At 37.7% G+C, this 21,944-nt stretch overlaps 1 protein-coding gene across 2 annotated transcripts in view; it reads right to left on the bottom strand.

The window, feature by feature from the left end:
• PRIM2 (DNA primase subunit 2) overlaps positions 1-21,944 on the bottom strand; it is an 85,726-nt gene that overhangs the window by 52,502 nt on the left and 11,280 nt on the right. For both annotated transcript variants that reach the window (XM_048936405.1, XM_048936407.1), the window contains 2 exons: positions 19,182-19,277; positions 18,253-18,390 (listed from right to left, as the gene is read on the bottom strand). In XM_048936405.1, coding sequence (XP_048792362.1) covers positions 18,253-18,390; positions 19,182-19,277 — 234 coding nt within the window. The remainder of the gene's footprint in view (positions 1-18,252; positions 18,391-19,181; positions 19,278-21,944) is intronic.

The raw sequence follows: 21,944 nt of genomic DNA, 5'->3' as shown, positions 1-21,944 counted from the left end.
AGTTACTTGTGTTCAGCAATTCTAGCAAGATCATTAAATCCTTTCTCAGGTGCTACAAGCACTAAATGAAACCATATATATATATATTTTTTTTTAGAAATAAGACAGCATCCTTCTCTAAGGTTGATTTTAGAGAAAAAAATTAACAAAAATCTCAACAATACTTGTTGTTGGGACCAGGATGTTTCACCAGTCTACACTGTTTAAGGCTGTGTCCCCATTCAGACTTTAAGCTATGGTAAAGTCACCACCATTTAAGGAAAAAGACTCCAATTCTGAAGCATTTTCTCTATTTAATGAGCGAGTCAAATCTTCATTAACTGACATTCTTGTTCCTTGAGAAAGTTACTATACAACTTCAAATACATTTAAGTAGTCCTTAAGAAAAGATTCTATCACAACATCCCATGTAATGCCAACTTCTCACTTCCAAATCTCTAAAGGTATGAATCTCAGCATTTCATCTTCTCAACATGTGGTTCCTGCTTGGAAGTAACTGCTGCAGTTGCTAAGAGCTAGAAAACACCCATATTCTAAAAATAAAAGGGTATTTGGAATACATTTTCTCAGTTATTCATAGTTTACAACGTTGTCTTTTTTTAAAATAAGTAAAATCAAATCTTTGCAACGCTTCAAGGAGTTTTAAGCCTTAGATTCCCATATGTTCAAGTATCAGTGATTACATTCTTATCTGTAGAGAATAGAGCTAAAAACATGACAGGCACTCACATTTCATCGTTGTAAAAAACCAGCATTAATCTGAGCCTACTTATCAGCATTTTCAAATATTTTACTTAATCTTAACTCTCATTGCCTGCAATGACATTTCCCAAATACGAGTGGGAGCTAATCCTTCAACATTTTCTCTTTGAATCCAAAAAGGATATTCATACTAAAGGAAAATCATTAGATACCAAAAAACATGCATGTTTTTAATTTCTTTTGTGTGTGGATTACCTAAATTCACAAATCCTACAAATATCTTACTTCTGAATAAAAACTGACGCAAGAAACACTTCCACCAGGACTCAAGTGCATGAAGCAGAAAACCAAGACATGAAAAAAACTAATTAATGGATATTTTAGAACATAATGTCGCTGCCTCAGAACTTAATTGCAGGACCTCCATTTAACCTGCCTGTAAGGCCCATGGCTTGGAGCTTCCATGTCAAAGCAGAAGTGCGCCCAGCAAGCTGAACTGCAGCCCAAGGAGAGGTTTTGAGGCCCAGGAATGCTCCCTCTCCAGTGATTGTTCAGGAAAGAGAAGCAGTTAGGCGTACACAGAATGATCTCCCTTAACAGAACCATACAACAGGCTAGCAAGTCCATTCCTAACTAGGGTATAAATCTATTTTCTTTTCCTAAAGACAAATGAAAAGAAAATAATAACACAGCTAATATCACCAAGGCACTGGATCTTTCAGTCTCCATTTTCCCTCTGGGCAATAACGAGCACAGTCACTCTGGCAAAGAGACAATTTTCAACCAATGCAAGTCAAGAAAAATCAAAAGTTAAGTAAATACCATGACAACTTTTTTGCACATTTTTCCCAGAGAAAATGAAGCTAGGGGGATCTTGCTATTTACACTCATAGATGAGTGCTAGAATTAATATTGTAGCCAATCTCCCCATGTTTAATAGCGAAAAGAATCTGAAAGACACTAACTCTTGACAAGTTTAACAAGGAAAACATTAGGTGAGAGACACAATTATCACTCACAGAAACACTACCCAAAAAAGAGCAAAGACTGCAGAGCACAGCGGACTCTATAAGGAAAATGCATTCTATGTCAATTACAAGAAAACTTTCAGAGTTTATTGTTTGTTTGGTATTTTTACCTTAGTTTAACAACTTCAAGCTCAGATAGCAATACCAATGCAAGATTACTAGACAAAAATAGAACCATTAACTAATACCTGAGGTGTGACTGCTGCTTTTCAAGGACAGGATGCTAGCAGAATATCAGAGAGCATCATAAACTGCAAGATCCTAGCTCACACCAGCATGCATTTTTTGTGACTAAGGGCTATCTGGAAGAAAGCCTGAAAGTAGCTCTTCCTATCTTACTTAATGTGAGATAACTAATGAAATAACTATATCCTGAAAGAGTAAATGCACTTAATTGCAGCAGAAGACTAAAAGCCCAAATACAAAGAATTCTCAGGTAAGGTACAGGAGACTGCTTGAAGCCAGATGAACAAGCAGGAGAACACCCAGGCTAAGGAAGTGTCAGAACAGGTACGATCATTGCACTGTGTAAAGTTACATTACAGTATGAGAGCATAAAAAAAGTTCTTATGATGAACTTACTCTCAAAAGCATTCATTTTTGAATAGCACTAGTATGCATATTTAAAAGTAAGGTCAACAAATTGTAAACCAAAATCTGCAAGGAACTCTTTTTTCTATTATTTGTATTATTTGTATTGCATGTTGCAGCTCATGATCCATTGGAACTGTGAGAAAAGATCACAGGTATTGGCCAAATGTTTGAGTTTGATGGAAACTCTGTGGAAGTTTGGTTCCTCCTGAATTACAGCAGCTCACTACCCCTGGGGCACAAGAACACAGAATGTGATTACCATTGGCAAAAGACTGGGGGCTATAATTATAATCATCATAGAATCTTTTGAGTCGGAAGGGACCCTTCAAGGTCATCTGTCCAACTCCCCTGCAATGAACAGGGACACCTACAGCTAGATCAGGCTGCTCTGAGCCCCATCCAGCCTGACCTTGGATATCTCCAGGGACAGGGCATCCACCACCTCTCCAGGCAACCTACTCCAGTGCTTCACTACCCTGACTGTAAAAAAAAATGTTCCTCCTTACATCCAGGCATAATCTCCCTTTGCTTAATTTGAAACCATCTCACCTCATCCCATCACTCTTTTAATGAAAAGATAAAGATGCATTCATCTTCTACACTGCTAGCTTTGCACAACAGTCCTCACATGCTCAAAAGAAACAAGCATTTCTTTCAAAAACCAGGAAACTAAGTTATTTGAGAACGTTTTTGATTTTCTTTTATGAGGTAAATCTTGCTTTAGAGCAATGGCACATTCAGAACTTCACCATTCAAACACTAAATGAATCTGCCCCATCCACAACAACAGTCTGACTGCAGCAGCAGCAGTTATAATCAACTTTAAATTATTAGTAAATTCAATAACTGTATTGAGAGCTATTTCATTTTCCCAAGTTAGCATTTTCTTTTGATTCATGTTTTAAATAGTAAAACAAAAATGCCTGAACATACAAATTTGAAACATATAATAGTATAGTTCCTTTTCAGGTAGAGATTACAAGCATTTCAATGAACTGTGTAAAAAACCAATTAACTCTTTTGGAAGCAGAAAGAAATAATTAATTAGGTCTAACTTGGAAAGTTTAAAATATCTTTGCTTCAACTCACACAATGCAGTACTATACTTGGTTTAGAATCATTTTGTATACTCACAACATTTCAACTCATCTTGCAGCTAAATAAATTTTATCTTCTGAATAACAAAGAAGTATATCTGGTAATGCCCTTCATGAACAAAAGCTTTCAGTTAGTAAGTCGAGATGGATTTTTCATGCCCATTGCCAGGTGCTTGAATCTCCAGAAACCCATATAGGTCTTCTAATCTAATGCTGCATAACTGGATTGTAACGAGGTTGGTTATATCTTCCATTCAGCTCTGAATATGAGAACAGATAACACAGAAACATTCTCTGACTCAAGCATCACAAATATTGTTTATAAATGCAAGTTGTTAACAAAAGTCACGTTTTATTGTTAAGAGCTTGTTGTTATGATTTATAAAGCCAGGTCTGCTCTTAAGGAAGTACTCATTAGTTACTTTGAGAAAGATTGCCACAAATTGCATGAGGAAACTTCATTACCAGAGGTAAACAGCTGAACTGAGCTATACAAGATGTGTTGCTTACAGATAGATTATGTCAAAAAACATGTCAAATATTTTTCAAGGATGTTTTATTGCTTTGTCTTGTCACAAGGGTGGACAACTGAAGAAACAGACAACAATACACAAACACCAGCAGATAAACACATTCCAAACAGATGTATTTTGTTATTTTAGCCTCTACCACTTAATGGGCTTACCAAGTAGAACACCAGCAGTAAGAGGGTTTCAACTCACTCCAGAAGCACAAGACAAACTGAATTTATATTCTCATTTGAATTAGATAAACCGAAAGCAAATCAGAACCACATCTGCACTACATTCAACTCCATAAGCAATAAAACCACTGTACATAGACTCACGTTCAAAACATAGCTGCCTCCATAGAGGCTCGACAAGCACAGCCTTCAGAGATGCTACCACAAACCCTAAGGATAAAATTATTATGCCAGCATGGAACTACAACTGTTACCACTTTTTTCTACTTCTATCAGACACAGCATGACATAACAGAGATGTGGCTCTATTATCTCCAGCTCCGTATGCAGCTAGTTCTGTTACCTCTGCAGTAAGCTCTTAAAGCTTTGGCTATACAGAGAGTAAGCAGTGTAATTTTTCATTATCGGGGCTTTTTTGTTGTTGTTGTTACGGTAGGCATCTGTGCTTAGAGTTGTACTTAGGATTTGGGTTGGGATTTTTTTTGTGTTTAAGCCTACTACAGAAATTGATTTGTTGCCAGGTGGGAAACACGCAATGCAACGTAAGACATATCTGACAAGCAGAATCCAAACAGGACACAAGTCTGTGGGAAATAAGATTTTATCGTTAACACATTATTTTTAAGTTGCCTTGGTAAGCTGATTTCAAATATTCTTATTGGCAGAGTGAACAAAGATCTGGTTTCACAAACATTGTTAGAAAGTAATAAAGTATTTGGAAAAACAGATGTACAACTTTGTAGCAATGACTACCAAAACTGAGCATGAGAAAGATCACTGGAACAAGTCAGTTTGTACCTACCAATCCAAGCCATTCTGCAATTCTATGCCTACTGAAGCTACATGAAGTGATCACCCAAGGAGAGATCAACAGAAAAGCTAAAGAAAACCCCGATTTCATGGAAAAATTCTTATATAGGTATCAGAATGAGGAACAGTGACTATTTCAGTGTGCAATCATAATGAATGTGGAAACATGGCTGTACACAAGTATGCACAAACACATCAAACGCTGAAATAGATCAGCTTTAATGCTCAACTCTTAAAAAAGGTTATTTCAAGCTTTAAGAAACCTGCTCAGTTGCCAGCATGACCCAATATGACTTGTTTAAAACTGAACACCTTTGGCAAATTCTATGAGTAAAGGTCTTTCCTGATCATGATGTGCTGAAGAAGGGACTGGAAATCAGCTCAGTGAAAAAACCAAACAGCTCAGAAATTGGGGATATTAATGTCACATCCTCTGCTTGAAAAGTCTTGGACACAATCTTGTGGTATTAGCTAAAATCTATAACATGTCTGACTTTTCTAAAGGAAACATGACACACAATTTCATATCAGTTCATGACAGGAATAAAAAAAGCAATCTGAGACTGAGGAAAGAAGCATCGTAACACTAAAGCATCGACAACAGTTTGAGTTCTTCATACAATTCTCAACTGCAGTACACCCAACTGGTGAAATGCTATCTGTAGAAATCCAATGTGCTCCAATTTGAAGGAATATCACACACACCTTCAGCTACTTAAAAACTGTCTAGATTACAAGTTCTGGGTGAGATGACCAGAGCAACTTCAAGGTCATGAACAGAGATCCAAATGCAGGATGTTCCTTACAGCCAGACATCCATGGTGACAATGCATCAGCAATAATAACACTGCAGCACAGAGTATCTCAGGATATTGAGGGAGCCCAGAAGGATACTGAAGGAAAATACCCAAGTAACAGTTTTAAACAATACAAAAGATAGTAGTCTAGATCTTTCAAAATGAACAAACTGTTCATTTGTTAACAAAGTTAACTAAGACACTAAGGAGAACAAACAAGAATAGGAATGGCCCATAAAAAGCAATGCTTAGCAGGCCAGACAACAATTAAAGAGAAAAACACAAGTGGTTGTTTATAATTTGACACCAGCTTTAGTTGATGTTACTACACCTTATGGCAAGAAGTCTCATGACTCAAAGATACAGTCATAGCACCAACAGGACAGGAATAAAAATTGAAATCGTCAAGCATACATTTGATATAGTAAATTAAAAACCAGAATGGGTTAAATATTATAAATACATCAAAACTGGGAATGACAAGCAAGCAGATTCATGAGGCTACTATTAAGACATCTCTAGAATTTTTATGTTAGCTATTTTTTAAAACTTTTGTTCACACTGACAGATGCAGAAAAATTAATCACAGAACTGAAAATTAATGACATTTAGTGAAATGCTTACCAGCACTTGGTGTATATGAATGGAATAAAATCAACCTCATTTACATCCACTCTGCATTACATATTTTTCTTTAGAATTAAGAACTTAAGTCTCGTGCCTTTACCTTCTCTATAGCGCACAGTTGCTGCACAGAGAGGCACAAAAGCTCCGCATTCCTTCCTTCAGTACTCCTGCAATGCCCTCTGATGGCTAAGGCCACAAGGTGCAGGTGGAGCCCCTCAGGCCAGCTAATAGGCACAGGTAACGATCACAAGCCTGGCAAAAACCCTTACAGGAATGCACTGACAGTCTGATTTCAGGCCAGATTAAATGCAACAGCAAGCTAGAACCTTCTTCCAAGCCTCAAGCATTAACTTTGTGCTGATCAGAAGTAGGACGGCCAACAAACTGTCAGAGACACAATAATTTATTCCAAATTCAACAGCAAAACACCTGGAAGATCTAAGTTGTGGTGCTGCAATGACCTGGAGGAAAAACTGATACAAAGCATTTAACTTCAGCATTCTCTCTGGGTTTGTATCTGCTTTTCTGAAAGGTTCCTTAAATTCAAGCTCAATGCAGAAAATGATACTTTCATTCAGTTCTCTTTAAGGAACTAAACAAAGACTTTAAAAAAGCTTTGTTTTAAAACATTTTACAAGCTAACTGAAAAATTGACAATTACCTAGAAGTATTCAGCAGTTTCCACGCTTTGCAGTTTGAATATCATGAATATAGAGGAACTGTTTTAGCCCAAGCATGCAAAACTATTTCCAAGTAATACTAAAACTGCTTCGTTTAATAGTATTTGCTAAGTGGCAGGACACAGTAAACAACTAAAAAAAAAAAAAAAAAAAAAAAAGAATAGTTTCCAAAAATAAAAGAAATTAATTAGTTCTGAACTATTTTAACTTCAAAGACTACTGCTGCAAATTAGAGACAGGTATTTAATACAAACGCATTTTACAGAGCAATTCTACCCTCTATGTTTTCTGCTCATCTTTATTGAGTTCTCTATGCCTCAGAGATTAGTCAAGGAAGAGAATGACCATGCAGTCAAAAAGGACTGAGCACAGGATCTACCAATCTACCAAGCAATCTCCTGTCACACAAGTTGATAAAGTGTGATGGAACACAGCTGAGGGTGCTGAGAGAACTGACACTGTGAGCCTGCTCTAATCATTGCTGAAAGGCCACTATGATCAGGAGAGGATCCTGTTGACCTGAAAGCAGCAAGTCTTGCACCCATATTTTGAAAGAGCAATAAGGATGGCTGGGGAAAAAGGCTGGTCAGCCTTACTTTAGACCCTGAGAAAACTGCAGAGCATGTCTTCTTGCAAGCACTTTTGGGCACACATCAGAAAAAGTCACCCGCTATCTGTACTTGGTTATTTCATAGAATGACTTAGATTGGAAGAGTTCCTAAAGACAACCTAGTTCCACACCCCTGGAACTGGATATGAGCAGGGTTGCCGCCCACTACATCAGGCTGCCAAAGGCCCCATTCAACTTGGAGGTCAGTTACAAGCAGAGTTCCTCAAGCCTCTACCCCAAAATCTATGCTGTTCAATGTTTTTATTGATTACCTTGATTACACAAAACACATCTTTATTAGGATCATTCGCAACAAACTGGGGAGCACAATCAATACACAAAAGAGGAGGGCTGCCCTTTAGGACGATCTAAACAGGGTGGAGGAATGGACTGAGAAGACCCTCATGAACTAACAGTGAGGGTGGTGAGGCACTAGAACAGGTAACCTAGTGTTGTGGTTGGTGCCCCATCCTTTGAGACTTTCAAGACAAGGCTGGGCAACCTGATCTAGCTGTGGTGCTGCTGTTCATTCCAGGGGAGTTGGACTAGATGGCCTCTAGAGGTCCATTCCAACTCTAAGGATTCTGTGAAATTCACCAGAGACAACTGAAAAGTTCTGTGATAAAGTAAGTCCCTACAGGCTGGCGGCCAACTCTTTGGGAACAGCTCTTTTGGAAAAGACCTGAAAGTCTGTCAAACAACAGGCTCAATTTTGTCAGCAGAAGGCAGAAAATGTAGAATTGCATTAAACTTGTCCCAGCATTTGTCTGGTAATGGTAGCCCCAAAACTGGGTGCAGTATTTTAGAGGCAGTCTAATGAGTGCAAAATAAAAGGTGATCCTTTTTATCTAACATAGTTCTGTTGATCCAGCCCAAGATATTGACAAATCTCTTCTCTGCCAAGCAACTCAACTAGCTCATGCTGAGCCTGCTGCTTGTTAAGGCAGAAACTACACTACACACAAACAGTGGTTAACGCAGAAGTTTAAGAAGAAGGATAACAGAAGCCAAACTGCATCTCATCAAACTCAGTCCCACTGTGGCTGGGACTAAGTGTCATTTAAGTTGGCTGTAGGAACAGCTATCAGTGGCCTACGAAGCTCTCAGTGCCAATGACTCAGATTTCGATAGTCACACCTAATATTCACAAGAAAATATTAAGTGTCTTGAGCTAGAACAAATCACTTGCTACATAAAAGCATTTTACTATCCGCTATACAAAACAGTGTATTTATATGGTGAAATATATATTTAACACATGTAAAGTCTTTTCTATTCCTGGGAATGCTACTCTGTGGCTTCCAGATAGTGTCGTAAAGGCAAAGCAGATTATGGGAAATTTAAGAAAATGCATTTATTTGCAAATATCCTATACCCTGCTACTACTTTGTAATGGAATTCATGCCTGAGGAACAGGAAAAGATTCCCTCTGAAAGAAATGCTCACAGTGACCTTCATAAACTGCTGCACACGGCTGCCAACGCTGACAGAGAATCCTGCACAGACCAGGACAGGTTTTCATTCTCCAGCACTCCTCAGCTACGTTTTATCCCTCTGAGCAGAACGCAGGTTTATGGCTCAGGCTTTGCGTAATGTATTCTTTGCATCAACCGAATTGAGGCATTTCAGCATCAGCTCCTGAAACAATACAGGTTTTTAAACAGGCAGGCAGGCAGCAGACCGTGGCCTGTACTTCACAAGAATTAACCTTGCCTTTGAGCTATAAGTTGTTGCTCAAAAATCACAGATCCAGTCACAATGCTGACTTCAAGAACTGCAGCTCAGAAGAACTTTCATTATTAATAGCCCCCTAATTACTACTCTGAGCATCTCTCTGCCTTTATTTCAGGCATTACCACAAATTATCTAACAATGCAGTTGAACTGCAACACCTAATAGTTTTCCACTAGCACCTGTCCTGACTGAAAATTAAGCTTTACTCCCAAGTCTAAACATAGGCAAATACACAACAGATAATCCAAAACACCTCTTTCTTCCTCCCAGGTCAAAAGTTCAGATGAGAATTTTATTTATTTTTTTAATCACCTATCCATTGAAAGGTTGAAGTAAGAAGCCCTAACTTTAAGGAGGGCAACAAAGCTGGTAACAGAACCTCAGAACCTTCAATTTCTTTTAGCAGAATAAATAGGGAAAAAAAAAAAAAAAACAAAAAAAAAAAAACAAAAAGCCAGCAGTTGAGTTTTTCCTATTATATAAGAAGCTTTAAGCACTACATCAAAATGTAGTCCCTTACATCAGTATGTACCTATGTAAACAAAGGCTGCAGTCATTAACAAATCATGTCACTTTGCTCAACTCATGGCAGATGATTAAAATAACTTTCCCTTCTGATATTTGCCTTGAACAAACAGATTATTTAAGCATCAGCCCTGAGAGTATTTAAACAAAATGGAATTTGTTTACAGATAATTATAATAAAAAAGATATTTCACAAGCTACCTATAAACCAAAGCTACATATCTGCATTCATCTATTTTGTGGTATTTCACCGTATTTTCTACTGAGCCATAATTCAGACAACGAGTAGCTAATTCAGTGTCCTTTCAAAACCTACAGAGCATATTTTTCACTTGTATCTGGAGACTCTCCTGATACTAAGATTCCTTTGTCACCTTTCCAAACCCATTTTCACTGCAGAACGTGCATATGAGAGCTTTTTGTTTGTTTGGCCTATTCCCTAATGCTAGCGAGGCATCAGCAGACAGGAGAGATGGACACAAAACAGGAAGGCAGCGCTCAATGATTTCCATGAGGCCAGCACAGGTTGCCTGTAAGACCCAAGGATGTTTTTACACAGCATTCTCAATTTTTAAAATATTTACTGTGGCTCTGACTAAATCTATCACTGTATTTTCTTGAAGCTGCTGCAGCAAGCTTGGCCACTTTAATAATAAAATTCTGTTCAATTTCACTGTCTCTACAACATTCCTTACCTTCCTATTACCAGCAAAAATTATTCTGACGAATTATCTTCTTTAAAGAGACATTCCACAAAGTTCCATTTCTTCTCTAGAACACACATGCAGCAATTATTTGCAGAAGAAATATATTAACAGATGAACTCCTCTGTGAAAATTTGCAGGAAAAGCCACACAAATGAAACCACCCAGCTGTAGCAACACTGACAGTGACCCATATTTCTAAAAAAAAAATATTCATTTTATCTATATCTAAAAGTCAAAATGAACTATTCGACAAGTTTGAAAAGATTTTTCTTAAAAGCTCACTATTAGTGTTTATTTTAGAAGTCTTACAGAAGAACTTCTTTTAAAGAATTCTTGGTACAGGCACTTCTGAGATAAGACTTCTGCACACTTCAATGTTCTTCTTTTGCTTGCTGCTTAAAAGAGAAGTGCTCCAACCTGTGGAAAGGTTCTATACTGCATTAACCTCATGTCATCCGATATGACAGTCAGTTGTTCAATTTATTTCACTTTAAGCTATGGCAGTTTCCCATTCTTCCTGCCGATTAAAAAGAACGTGTTTAACCTTTAGACCTTCCCTGATAGTCAGACGATCTTTATCATCAGTAAGAATGGCCAAAACACATCAACGTTTCATATATAATATACATTCACTAGCTTGGGAAATCTTTCTCTCTGTGTTACAAGGAGAAACATGCAAAGAAAAAAAAACAAAAAACCACCACATAACTGAAAGTCAGTTCACAATTTCTAGGGAGATTTAACTTATTTCTCTTTGCTTGCTCCATGAGCTCACATGAAACATCTTAAAACATCTTCTTATTCCTCTACATTCTACAGTGATTACAGCCTTCTTCTCTTTGCCTGCAAAGTTTGCTTTACACAGATAGAGCTGAACCAAAATTTAAGACATTACAGCTTAACTTAGGTCTTAAAATAGCTTACAGATTAAGTCTAGTAACTTGCACAACTCCAGCTCTTTCTTAAATGCCTAACCTGACACTCACTGTACATACTGCTTTCAGCAGCTACAAGACTTTGTAATTTCATCAACACTATTTGCAACAAGTCCTACAAGCATCCTATTTGATATGCTATTAAAAATTGTTTATTAAAAAGGTGAAACATGGGATACTTGTAGATTAAGTTTATGCAAATGTGCGATACGCTATCTGGAATCTAACATCTAATCAAGGATGGTGAGAAACACGGGTTACAGACAGGAGATGATGAAAAATCGCGGTGATGAATGCAGGTGCATCCATCTACCCCTGCTCTGTCTGTGGGCTTTTCATGACTTTGAGGCTTGCACTGCAAATCTTCCAAAATACTCCTCTCCCCCTTACTTCCAAACAGCTCTTAGCTAGCAAGCACAGCAAGAATTATTTTGAAAAGCAAACGCAGAGTGAGCACTCAAATGTAATGAAGAGAAACAAAAGAAAAAATACATTTCTATGAAGTACTGAATAGCAGATCAGAAAGGATGATGAAACGGAGCAGCAAAAGTCCAGTTTTAAGAAATGGGCAAGGCCACATACTCCACAAAGCTTTCAGAAATTTTAGTTTCTCCAACAGAAGCAATGAAATGAATTGCTAGAGTGAAAAAGCAAACAGGCAAGAGCACTATCTCTACAGAAAAGGGAAATTTAGTCTAAGATCTGGGAGAGTTTAAGTCAAACTTAGGACAAATCCAGCAGACCCTTAAGAGATGTCAAACAATTAAGGATCGGGACTTGACCACATCTGTTCAAATGCCCCAGTGAGGTAGCAATAGTACTTTTCAACAACCAATTTAAGAATCTACTGACTCAGCCCAGTAAGTGTTCTCTTCTAAGAGCAGTTTGTTACCAACTACATGCTCTTAACAAACCCCTTTAGACAAAGAATATCCAAGATTTATGCTCCTTTACAGAAATCTGCAGTTGTATGCAAATATTCAGTGCAGCAAATAAAAATTAATGACCGAACATTCACTGCAGCAGAAGCTACATCGTACCACTTGAACCATTTATAAAGCCTGTAAGCTATTTCAATCATAGAACCCTTAGAGTTGGAAGGGACCTCTGAGGGCCATCTAGTCCAACCCTCCTGCAGGGAACAGGGACACCACAGCTAGATCAGGCTGCCCATGGCCTGACTCAGCCTCACCTTGAAAGTCTCCAGGGATGGGGCATCAACAACACCACTGGGCAACCTATTCCACTGCCTCAGCACTCTCACTGGAAAAGACTTTTTCCTTGTATCTAACCTAAATCTACTCTCCTTGAGCATGAAGTCATTTCCTCTTGTCCCATTCACCACAAACCCTGCTAAAGAGACTGTCCCCTTCTTTCCTGTAGCCCCCCTTTCGATACTGAAAGGCCACTATCAGGTCACTTTGCAGCTTTCTCTTCTCCAGGCTGAACAGCCACAGCTCTCTCAGCTGTCCTCATATCAAATGATCCTTGGATCATTTTAGTGGCCTTTCTCTTGTTGGAGAAAGTTGGATCTCAAAAATGAATCATCTGATGTAGAGTGGTGGAAAATTCAAATCCCCACTAGAGTAAGTGGGATTTAGTTAGCTTTGTTGAAACTTAAATTTCTAACAGAAAGTCATACAGAAAGACACACTCGGTTTTATTTATTGACCTCACATGTCACTACAGTTATTTCTTACTGACTTGAGTGCATCATTCTCAAGTTACTGCTGCCAGCATGTTAATAAATTCTTGTCCTGTAGCATTATAAAAGGTACTATATTAACTGAAGCATTCCTAGGTTACTAACACTGTTGTACAAAATATAAATAAATTGCATTTCCTACTTTTGCACTGCATTCCAAAACAATTTTTCTGTAATCCAAGGAATGGCTAAGAGTTAAGGAAGCCTTCCACATGTTTCAAATCCCATGCATTCTGCTGTATGAGTTTTACTACCACAACACACCATAGATGATTTGGAGACAGAATTGCTTCAGTACAAATCAAACCAAAGAGGATAATCCAAGGATCATACCAATAGTTTTGACAGCAAAAGTATTAACAAAAAAGCTGTACTCTGCAGTAGATGCAAGGAACAGACAGAACAAACGTGAAGACAAAATACTGAATGCATTGAAATTTCATTTCAAATTCTAACATCACTTACTTTTACTTACAATTACTTTATGCTAGCAAGCTATATGGTCACTAAAACATATGCACTGCAATAGAGATAAAACTGATGATTTCAGAGAAATAATCAACAACAAAAGGACAACTGAAGAGTTTTAACTCTTTACAGAAAAGCAGCCACAAAGAAAAGTCTAGTAGCTTTCACCATTCTGAAGGTTTACGTTCTTCCTGACACACAAGTACACACTCAAGTTGCCTCCTTTAATTTTGTTTCTGCCACTCCACACATCACCATTTTCTTCAGCAGAACTATGCCTTGCACAATAACCTTACAATAAAACACGAAGAAATGAAGAGCAGCTGCTTCCCTGCAAAACTCACAGAAATGCTTTTATCTGGGAAATGCAGAGGACAAGAATGAATGTAATCACGTTTTACACTGCAGTGCCAAAGTTATTACCTTACTAACCTTGTAGGCACATATTATAAAAATCATCCATTTATGTTATAGGGAATTACTTAGCACTGGGAACACAATACCCGAAATGAATTTCAAGTGGCAAGAGCATCATTAATCATACTTTCTCAACATTAATGCCATGGAACAAAGCCTTCTGCTTCACTGCTTGAAAGCACAGGTGTTTTAGGAAGAAACCGTTTAACAGATGGTGCTATGCATGCCATACCTGAATGGAGGTTCTTGGAATATACAGCATATACAAACCAAAAGACTATGTTTGACAAACGTTTTGTTTTAAAAGACAAATCATCACAAATATTAGTAAAAATGAAAGCAACGCCATCAATATTTCTAACAGTTTCAAACATTAATCCCAAGAAGAGAGAGGAATAAACAAAAACCACATCAAAATTAGAAAAAGCCAGTGAAGTCTTTGTGCTCAACCCCCAAAATCTAGAAAATTGACTTGCAGACATCCAAACAAATTAACAAGGTCATACTGCAACATAAAACCGAGCTCTTAGCAAGTTAAGAAGAAACACATGCTATTAAAATGTATTGTAACACATGCCAGTAAAACTGTATATAAAACTGCACATCCTGTTAAAATGGTATTTATCAGGATTAGAATCTCAATTTCTTAGAGTATCGGAGTCTATTTTTATTTAATTTCATTTGCAGAAAGTTTAATCTTACATCACATTCTCACAAAATATTTTCACAAAAGCAACTTACTGCAGTGGATTTATAATACAAAGACCAACCAAGCTGTAACTTCAACTGATAACTGTAGGGTGGGGGAATCATGGCTGTTTAGATCTGACAGCCCTTCTGAAAGACTGCTGTCTGACTCTGATTGTAATGTACAGCCATTGCCAACCAAAATAATTGCAGATCTTTGCAAAGTACTCTTTAAACTGACAATGAAAGAACTCGTGTAAAATGGAACTGTTTACGTTCAGAAGCGTTTGTTGATCTGCAAATAAGTTATGTTTAACAAGCACTAAAACCTAAAACATTCTTTCAAGAGTAACACTGTAACTGTAAGATATTAAGATAAAAAAAGACACACACAAACCTAGAATCCATAAGATGGTTTGAGTTGGAAGGGACTTTCAAGATCACTTAGTTCCTAGGTTCTGCCACGGACAGGGACACCTCCCTCTAGACCAGGTTGCTCAAAGCCCCATCCAGCCTGCCCTTAAAGCCTTCCAGGGAGGAGGCATCCACAACCTCTCTGGGCAGCCTGTGCCAGTGTCTCACCACCATCATAGTGAAGAATTTCTTCCTCATAATTAATGCACAGCTACCCTCTTCTGGTTTAAAGCCTCGCCTCACTGAGGAGCACAAAGCCCCACTGCCAGCACCTTGCTAAGCACACATAATAGACAGGTTTAGTCATGACTACTACTGTTCTTTTAATAACCAAATATAGCATTTCACATGCTCAACCTAAAAACATTATCTATAAAAAGGATTTTCTGTTCAACCACGCAGGAAGACAGTCTATATCTGACACTAAGTACTAAGTAGTACTACAAGAAGAGCAGTTCAAAAAGCCTTAAATGCATTTTCAAAGATAATGTCATTTCTGGGGATGAGACATGGCATGGCAGCTCTCGCTAAGTGCTGCAACACCTCCACCACGTGGGAGATACCAGCCATCCCTACAGCCAGTTCAGCTCACTACATGAGGCTGAAAGTGCAGAGGACAAAGGTTGCTCAGTGTAAACTCTAGTCCAAACAAGTTACAAAACTGCCATAGCAGCATTAAGGCAAACCAATGACTCAAAAGCCTCTTCTTTTCCCTTTTGTGCCACTTCTGTACTTTTTTTTTTTTAAACCACCTTTCATTGTGCAGTATTGAATTTAACACATCTGAGATATTGGTCTGATATTCCGAGCAGCAGCCCTAACCCACACCTTCATTGAAGAATCTCCTGATTTCAAGAAATCAGAGGCTAAAGCAATTATCCACAAAAAAGGACATTTAACACTACTAATAATTTCAAAACCCAAGTTCTCTACATCACTATAACTGAAATTAACATCAAATGCAACATAACATTACTGCAGAAAAGTGTGTTTGCTTAAACTCAGTAAAACTCTCATGAATAAAATACAATGCAATTTGAATTAATAAAAGTTTGCTTTATGTTATAAAAAAAACGTAGAGCTAATCTGAAACGTACAACAGAAAATATTTATGCTTTCTACTGTTAGTCATTATTAGACACAAAATTATTTACCAATGAATGGGCGAGAGAAAACAGAAAGAAGGTCCTTACATTATTGATTTTGCACAAATAATGAACTTGAGTTGCATGTACAACTGTCAAGGAGGCTCTCAAGAGTATTAACTGTCCCCTTGTGACAGAGCTTTGAAGAACAGATGCATAACTGAAACACTAAACATGTTTTTAAAAAGGATGAAACACACATGACTGCTTCACAGGGCTGACAAGTAAGCAAGTGAAGCATAAATGTGACCAAAATTAATTTGTGCCAGGGACAAAGGCATAGAATCACAGAATGACCTGGGTTGAAAAGGACCACAATGATCATCTTGTTTCAACCCCCTGCTACGTGCAGGTCGCCAACCACCAGACCAGGCTGCCCAGAGCCACATCCAGCCTGGCCTTGAATGCCTCCAGGGATGGGGCATCCACAGCCTCCTTGGGCAACCTGTTCCAGTGCGTCACCACCCTCTGGGTGAAAAGCTTCCTCCTAATATCCAACCTAAGCCTCCTCTGCCTCAGTTTAAAACCATTCTCCCTTGTCCTATCACTATCCACCTTTGTAAACAGCCATTCTCCCTCTTATTTATACACTCCCTTCAACGTAAAGCCTTTTTGAAAGTATGTATTATGAGGTATTCACCATTTTCTCAAATGCCAGTATCAACAGCATTCACTCTTTCATTTCATTCACATTTTATTACTCTTCCTTTAGAAACCTGGCTAGATCTACCCCGTAACACGTGTAGGCAGTGGGCTGAGCCAGCAATGTGATGAGGCAAGGCCAACACTCCAAACTCTCAGTGTTTTGGTGACCTAAGAACAGTACCTTTAGCACTAGTACGCCTCAGAGTATAACAGCTTCAGAGCTCCTTAAGAAGAGAGGGGTATTAAATAACTGCTGTATATGCTAAGTCCTTTCAAAAATGCGTGCACGCAATTTCTTGGGATAGCACCAAAGAACCTCCCAGAAGCACAACACACAGCACACATAATCAATAACATCTCAAAGAATTGTTAGCAAAGAGCTCTTCTTTATCACTGAAGAACTGAACTACTAAAGACAACAATAAAGAAAGATACCTCATACCTACGTGTCTGAAAGACCATCTTTTGACTATATTCAGAATGCTTTGTCATTTAGAAGCTTTGAACAGCCAGTCCAAAAGCCAAGACTGTTTGCCAGAGGCAAACTGACTCGCAGGAGATTAAATACTACTCAGAGAAGACAAGCCAATCTTTAGAAATATCATTTGAATCTAATTTGCATTATCACAATATTATGGTCTTTAATCATCAAATCCTAATAAAACAAAGATTTTGCAGTGATGACTGTCTTGTAAACCCTATGAAGATTTGAATATAATAAATCTAGCAATTCTTACACTGATCACTGCATTATTACCAATTTACATACAGTGTTAACCATAGGCATCCCCTGATACTTCAGCATTCATACAACGAAGACCTATTTTTGCTTGACAACCTCCAACTTCGTATTGCTTCTCTTTACTTTAGCACTCACTGACAGAAGAGGAGGGGTGCAGGGAGAACTTCTTTTAAAAAAGTTGCAAAACCTCACTTAAAACACAGACATAAAGACAGTCACATTACTCTTCATGTAGGAAAGAGCTTTTAAATCCTCTAGCAGAAAATTATTTACAGTGAACGCTGTATGTATCGTAAATGTCAAATAAAAGTAAGAAACACTCAGCTTACTAATGAAGGGTCTTTTTGTTTGCTCGCTTTTAGCTATGTGAGCACTTTTCATAGGTAAAACCAAATTAATAAATTTAAAAATCAAAATAGCTTCTGTTCAAGAGTGCCATTAAATGCCACAAAATTAATAAAATGAAGCTTGAACCCTTACCGCCAGTGCTTTAGATAAGTTTTTTCTATAGTTATTCAAAACAATAGCATCAATGTCCTTCAGTGGCACAAATGCAAATCCATCTTTAATAAACACTCTTCTTGCTCTAAACAGATCAACAGCATCTGACAGTCCAACCTGGGAAAGGGGAAAAAAAAATAAAAATAAACCATGAAACAGCAAAAAAGCACAGTAACAATTACTACAACCCTAAGATTCAAAACAGACCGGTGAGGCTTTAGGTTATTCTGTGTCCTTTAATAAAGCTACAGGCAAAACACAAAGATTCCGAAAGCAAATGCCAACTTCATTTATAAGAAGTCATTTACTTACAGTATCTAATTTCAAGGACATGTAAGCAAGCTAGGCAAAATGAGATACCTCAAAATTTCTAACTATAACAACCTAGCCTGATCACATAGCTTTGAACACTGATTTGATACTTAAAACTAAGCTTCTGTAAACCTTCAATTTCAGACATCTCAAAATTTTTCATTCTTGCAAGCTACATATAAAAGGCCTTGGAAGCAAAGATGGTTGAAATCCATCCATCAGCAGGCTATACTACACACGTCTTACTTTTTAGTAGCAAGCAAGAAGAGAAGAATTTCACACTAACACAGTTAAACTAAATCTAGTTTTAGATATTTGAGAAAGTCCCCATCCTCACAGTCTGTCAGCCTGTTAAGCCAAATGATTTGTCTGGGAGATGTTTAAACTGAAGATCTTTTTCATGGCAAGACAAAGGACAACAGAAGCCATTAATGACAGGTGAAGCTCCCTCCATATTCCCAGTCCCTCCCTCTACCCTCCTACTTATATAATAAAGACGAACTCTCATTAGTGTCAGTATAATAACAGTAAAACCTTAGAATACTTTTGAAAGAAAAAGAATGCAAATTTGCAGCGTTTTATTAATTCCAACTTACCTTATAGAACATTTGCTCTTTTACTTTAGTCATACTGAGGCCAGGAGTTGACATAAACAGCTCATTTGCCAATTCATTTTTCAGGTCTTCACTAATCTAAAATAAATTAGAATTATTTTATAAAGAAATCTATAAAAATAAAAGCTTGTTTAAAAACCTCCAAATATTTCAGAAATACATTTTTTTTTTAAATAAGCTAGATGACAACTTGGTCTATAAATATGCCAGTGTAATGCTATAAGATGAAAAGTAGAATCATAGAACCATAGAATCACTCAAGTTGGAAATGATCTTAAAGATCATCAAGTCCAACCACGACCTAACCATACTACCCCAAATCTAACAACCCTCTGCTAAATCATGTCCCTGAGCACCACATCCAAATGGTTTTTAAACACATCCGGGGATGGTGACCCAACCACCTCCCTGGGGAGCCTATTCCAGTGCTTAACAACCCTTTCTGTAAAGAGTTACCCCTTACAGAAAACTTACCCTGGCACAACTTGAGGCCATTTCCCCTTGTCCTGTCACCTGTCACCAGTGAGAAGAGACCAGCCCCACTCTCAGCCTGGAGAAGGCTCCAAGAAGACCTTATAGCGGCCTTCCAGTACCTGAAGGGGGCCTACAGAACAGCTAGGGATGGACTTTTTGTAAGGGCAGGTAGCGACAGGACAAGAGGAAATAACTTTAAGCTGGAATAGAGTAGATTTAGACTAGATGTTAGGAAGAAATTCTTTTCTGCGAGGGTGATGAGACACTGGAACAGGTTGCCCAGTGAGGCTGTGGATGCCCCCTCCCTGGAGGCATTCAAGGGCAGTCTGGATGGGGCTTGGAGCAACCTGGCCTAGAGGGAGGTCTCTTTATCTACAGCAGGGGGTGCACCTAGATCATCTTAAAGGTCCCTTCCAACCCAATCCATTCTATGATTCTGCGATTCTATCCATGTTAACTTAGAAACATCACATAGACATTAGGGTCATGCATGACTGAAGAATTAAAGGAAAATTCTTATGAGAAATATGGCAATAAGTTCTCTTCCATTTATAAATAAAAAAGCCAAATGAATTATACAGAAACTCGTTAACAAGTGTTAAATTTTAAGCATTGATCTAGATTCAATCATTGGATTAGCAGGATAAGAGTATTTCTGTGTTTGCAGAGGATTTTATGATGCTTATAGCCAAAACAGCAACTAGTAAATGAAATTGTAGTACAATTATTTACTGTAAAAACCATCCTATCAGCTTTCACGGTGCTATGCTAAAAGGAACGAAATAAACATTACAAAGTTAGTGTATTCACTGCTATGTGAAGAATAAACTCATCACGGAAACACTTAGACTCAACTACTACAAAATAAACTTAACGCGTTGATTGTCATTTATTTTCTTCTTGAACAACATATGGATATCATTAGGGGGAAATAATTATATAAGTCCACCCACTATTTCCCAGCTTTCTCTTTTTTTATGGCCCCCCAAAAAATAATGAAAATATTTCAAAAGAGAGGAAAAAGAGAGCACACTTGATGAGACCATCCTCCTGGTCCATAGTAAGTTTCTTCCACAAAAATCTCTAATTATCAATTGCTAAGGACTGAGGATCCACAAGGATGATGTAAGGACTTGCTATTCTTCCATCATTTTCAAGTTATTAGATAAATGGTAGTTCAGCGTCACCTGGTCAACCACAGAATGCTAGAGCATGTTAACACAGTGCCCCAACCATTCCACCACTTCTAAAATCAGCTGAAGACCATCATGTTGAAGACACCTATTCTCCACTCTGTTTCTGGTAGAGCTGCCATTTCACATCACTTTTAGAAATCCAAGGTTACAGCAGAACATGAAGCAGTTCAGAACACTCTGAATCCATCTCATTTTTTTCAGCTTGATCAAGTCTAAGAATGCTTTTACTCATTAGCTCATTCTTACAGCAGCCGTTCTGCAACTTTTACTTCCAAGTATACATGACCTTTTCAAAGCAGGAAAAGAACATATAATCAAAGCTGCAAGGGTGTGTGTAGTATCCATTACTGAAGAAGTCAATCGTAGGTAAGATCTTCACAGTCTGCTTTAATTCAAATGATGAATTGTACAAAGCTATTCAGTAAGAATCATAGTCCTCTACCCCACTAAAAGGGGCACGAGTAGCTTAAATGTACAGTTCACATTTTAGTTTAATTAGCTTTTATTGGTTAAAATTGACTTGTGGAATTATCTTATAATGGCCCATTTGGATTTCTGCAGATGATCAGCATCTGTTGCTAATGAAACTGAGATGATTACTAAATTAAAACTTTTAATCAGCATTTTGCATAATTCACATAAACTGTTGTTCATTATGTTTACGAAGGTGAAAAGGGACGTCCCCAGTAGCTGTATGTTATTCAATCACATTCATTCCTTATTTAATTCCACAACTTTACATTACAACACCATATGTTCAAATAAATCCACAACTAGAATTACTGCAGCAAAAAGCTTATTTTTAATCATGGAGAAAACTAAGTCATGCTTATAGTTCAAGGGTCCATTAAAGAAGGGTAAATAAAGATCTCAGGCCATCCGTCCTCCCAGCACATGAAATAATTGCACATTCTCCCCTCCTTCCTTTCAACTATTCCACCTCTCAGATTTATGAGATATACCTGTATTTTTCTATGCATCAAGCTTTATTAAAAATTGCTGTAAGAAAACACTGCAATCAGCTCTAAGTCTATTAAAATTTGCATTAAAATGTTTAAAGTTTACTCCATCTCCA

This window comes from Lagopus muta, chromosome 2, assembly GCF_023343835.1.
Source record: "Lagopus muta isolate bLagMut1 chromosome 2, bLagMut1 primary, whole genome shotgun sequence".
NCBI classification, from domain to species: Eukaryota; Metazoa; Chordata; class Aves; order Galliformes; family Phasianidae; genus Lagopus; species Lagopus muta.
Note: the sequence above shows the minus strand (reverse complement) of the source record. Positions and strands in the feature narration are given on the sequence as shown.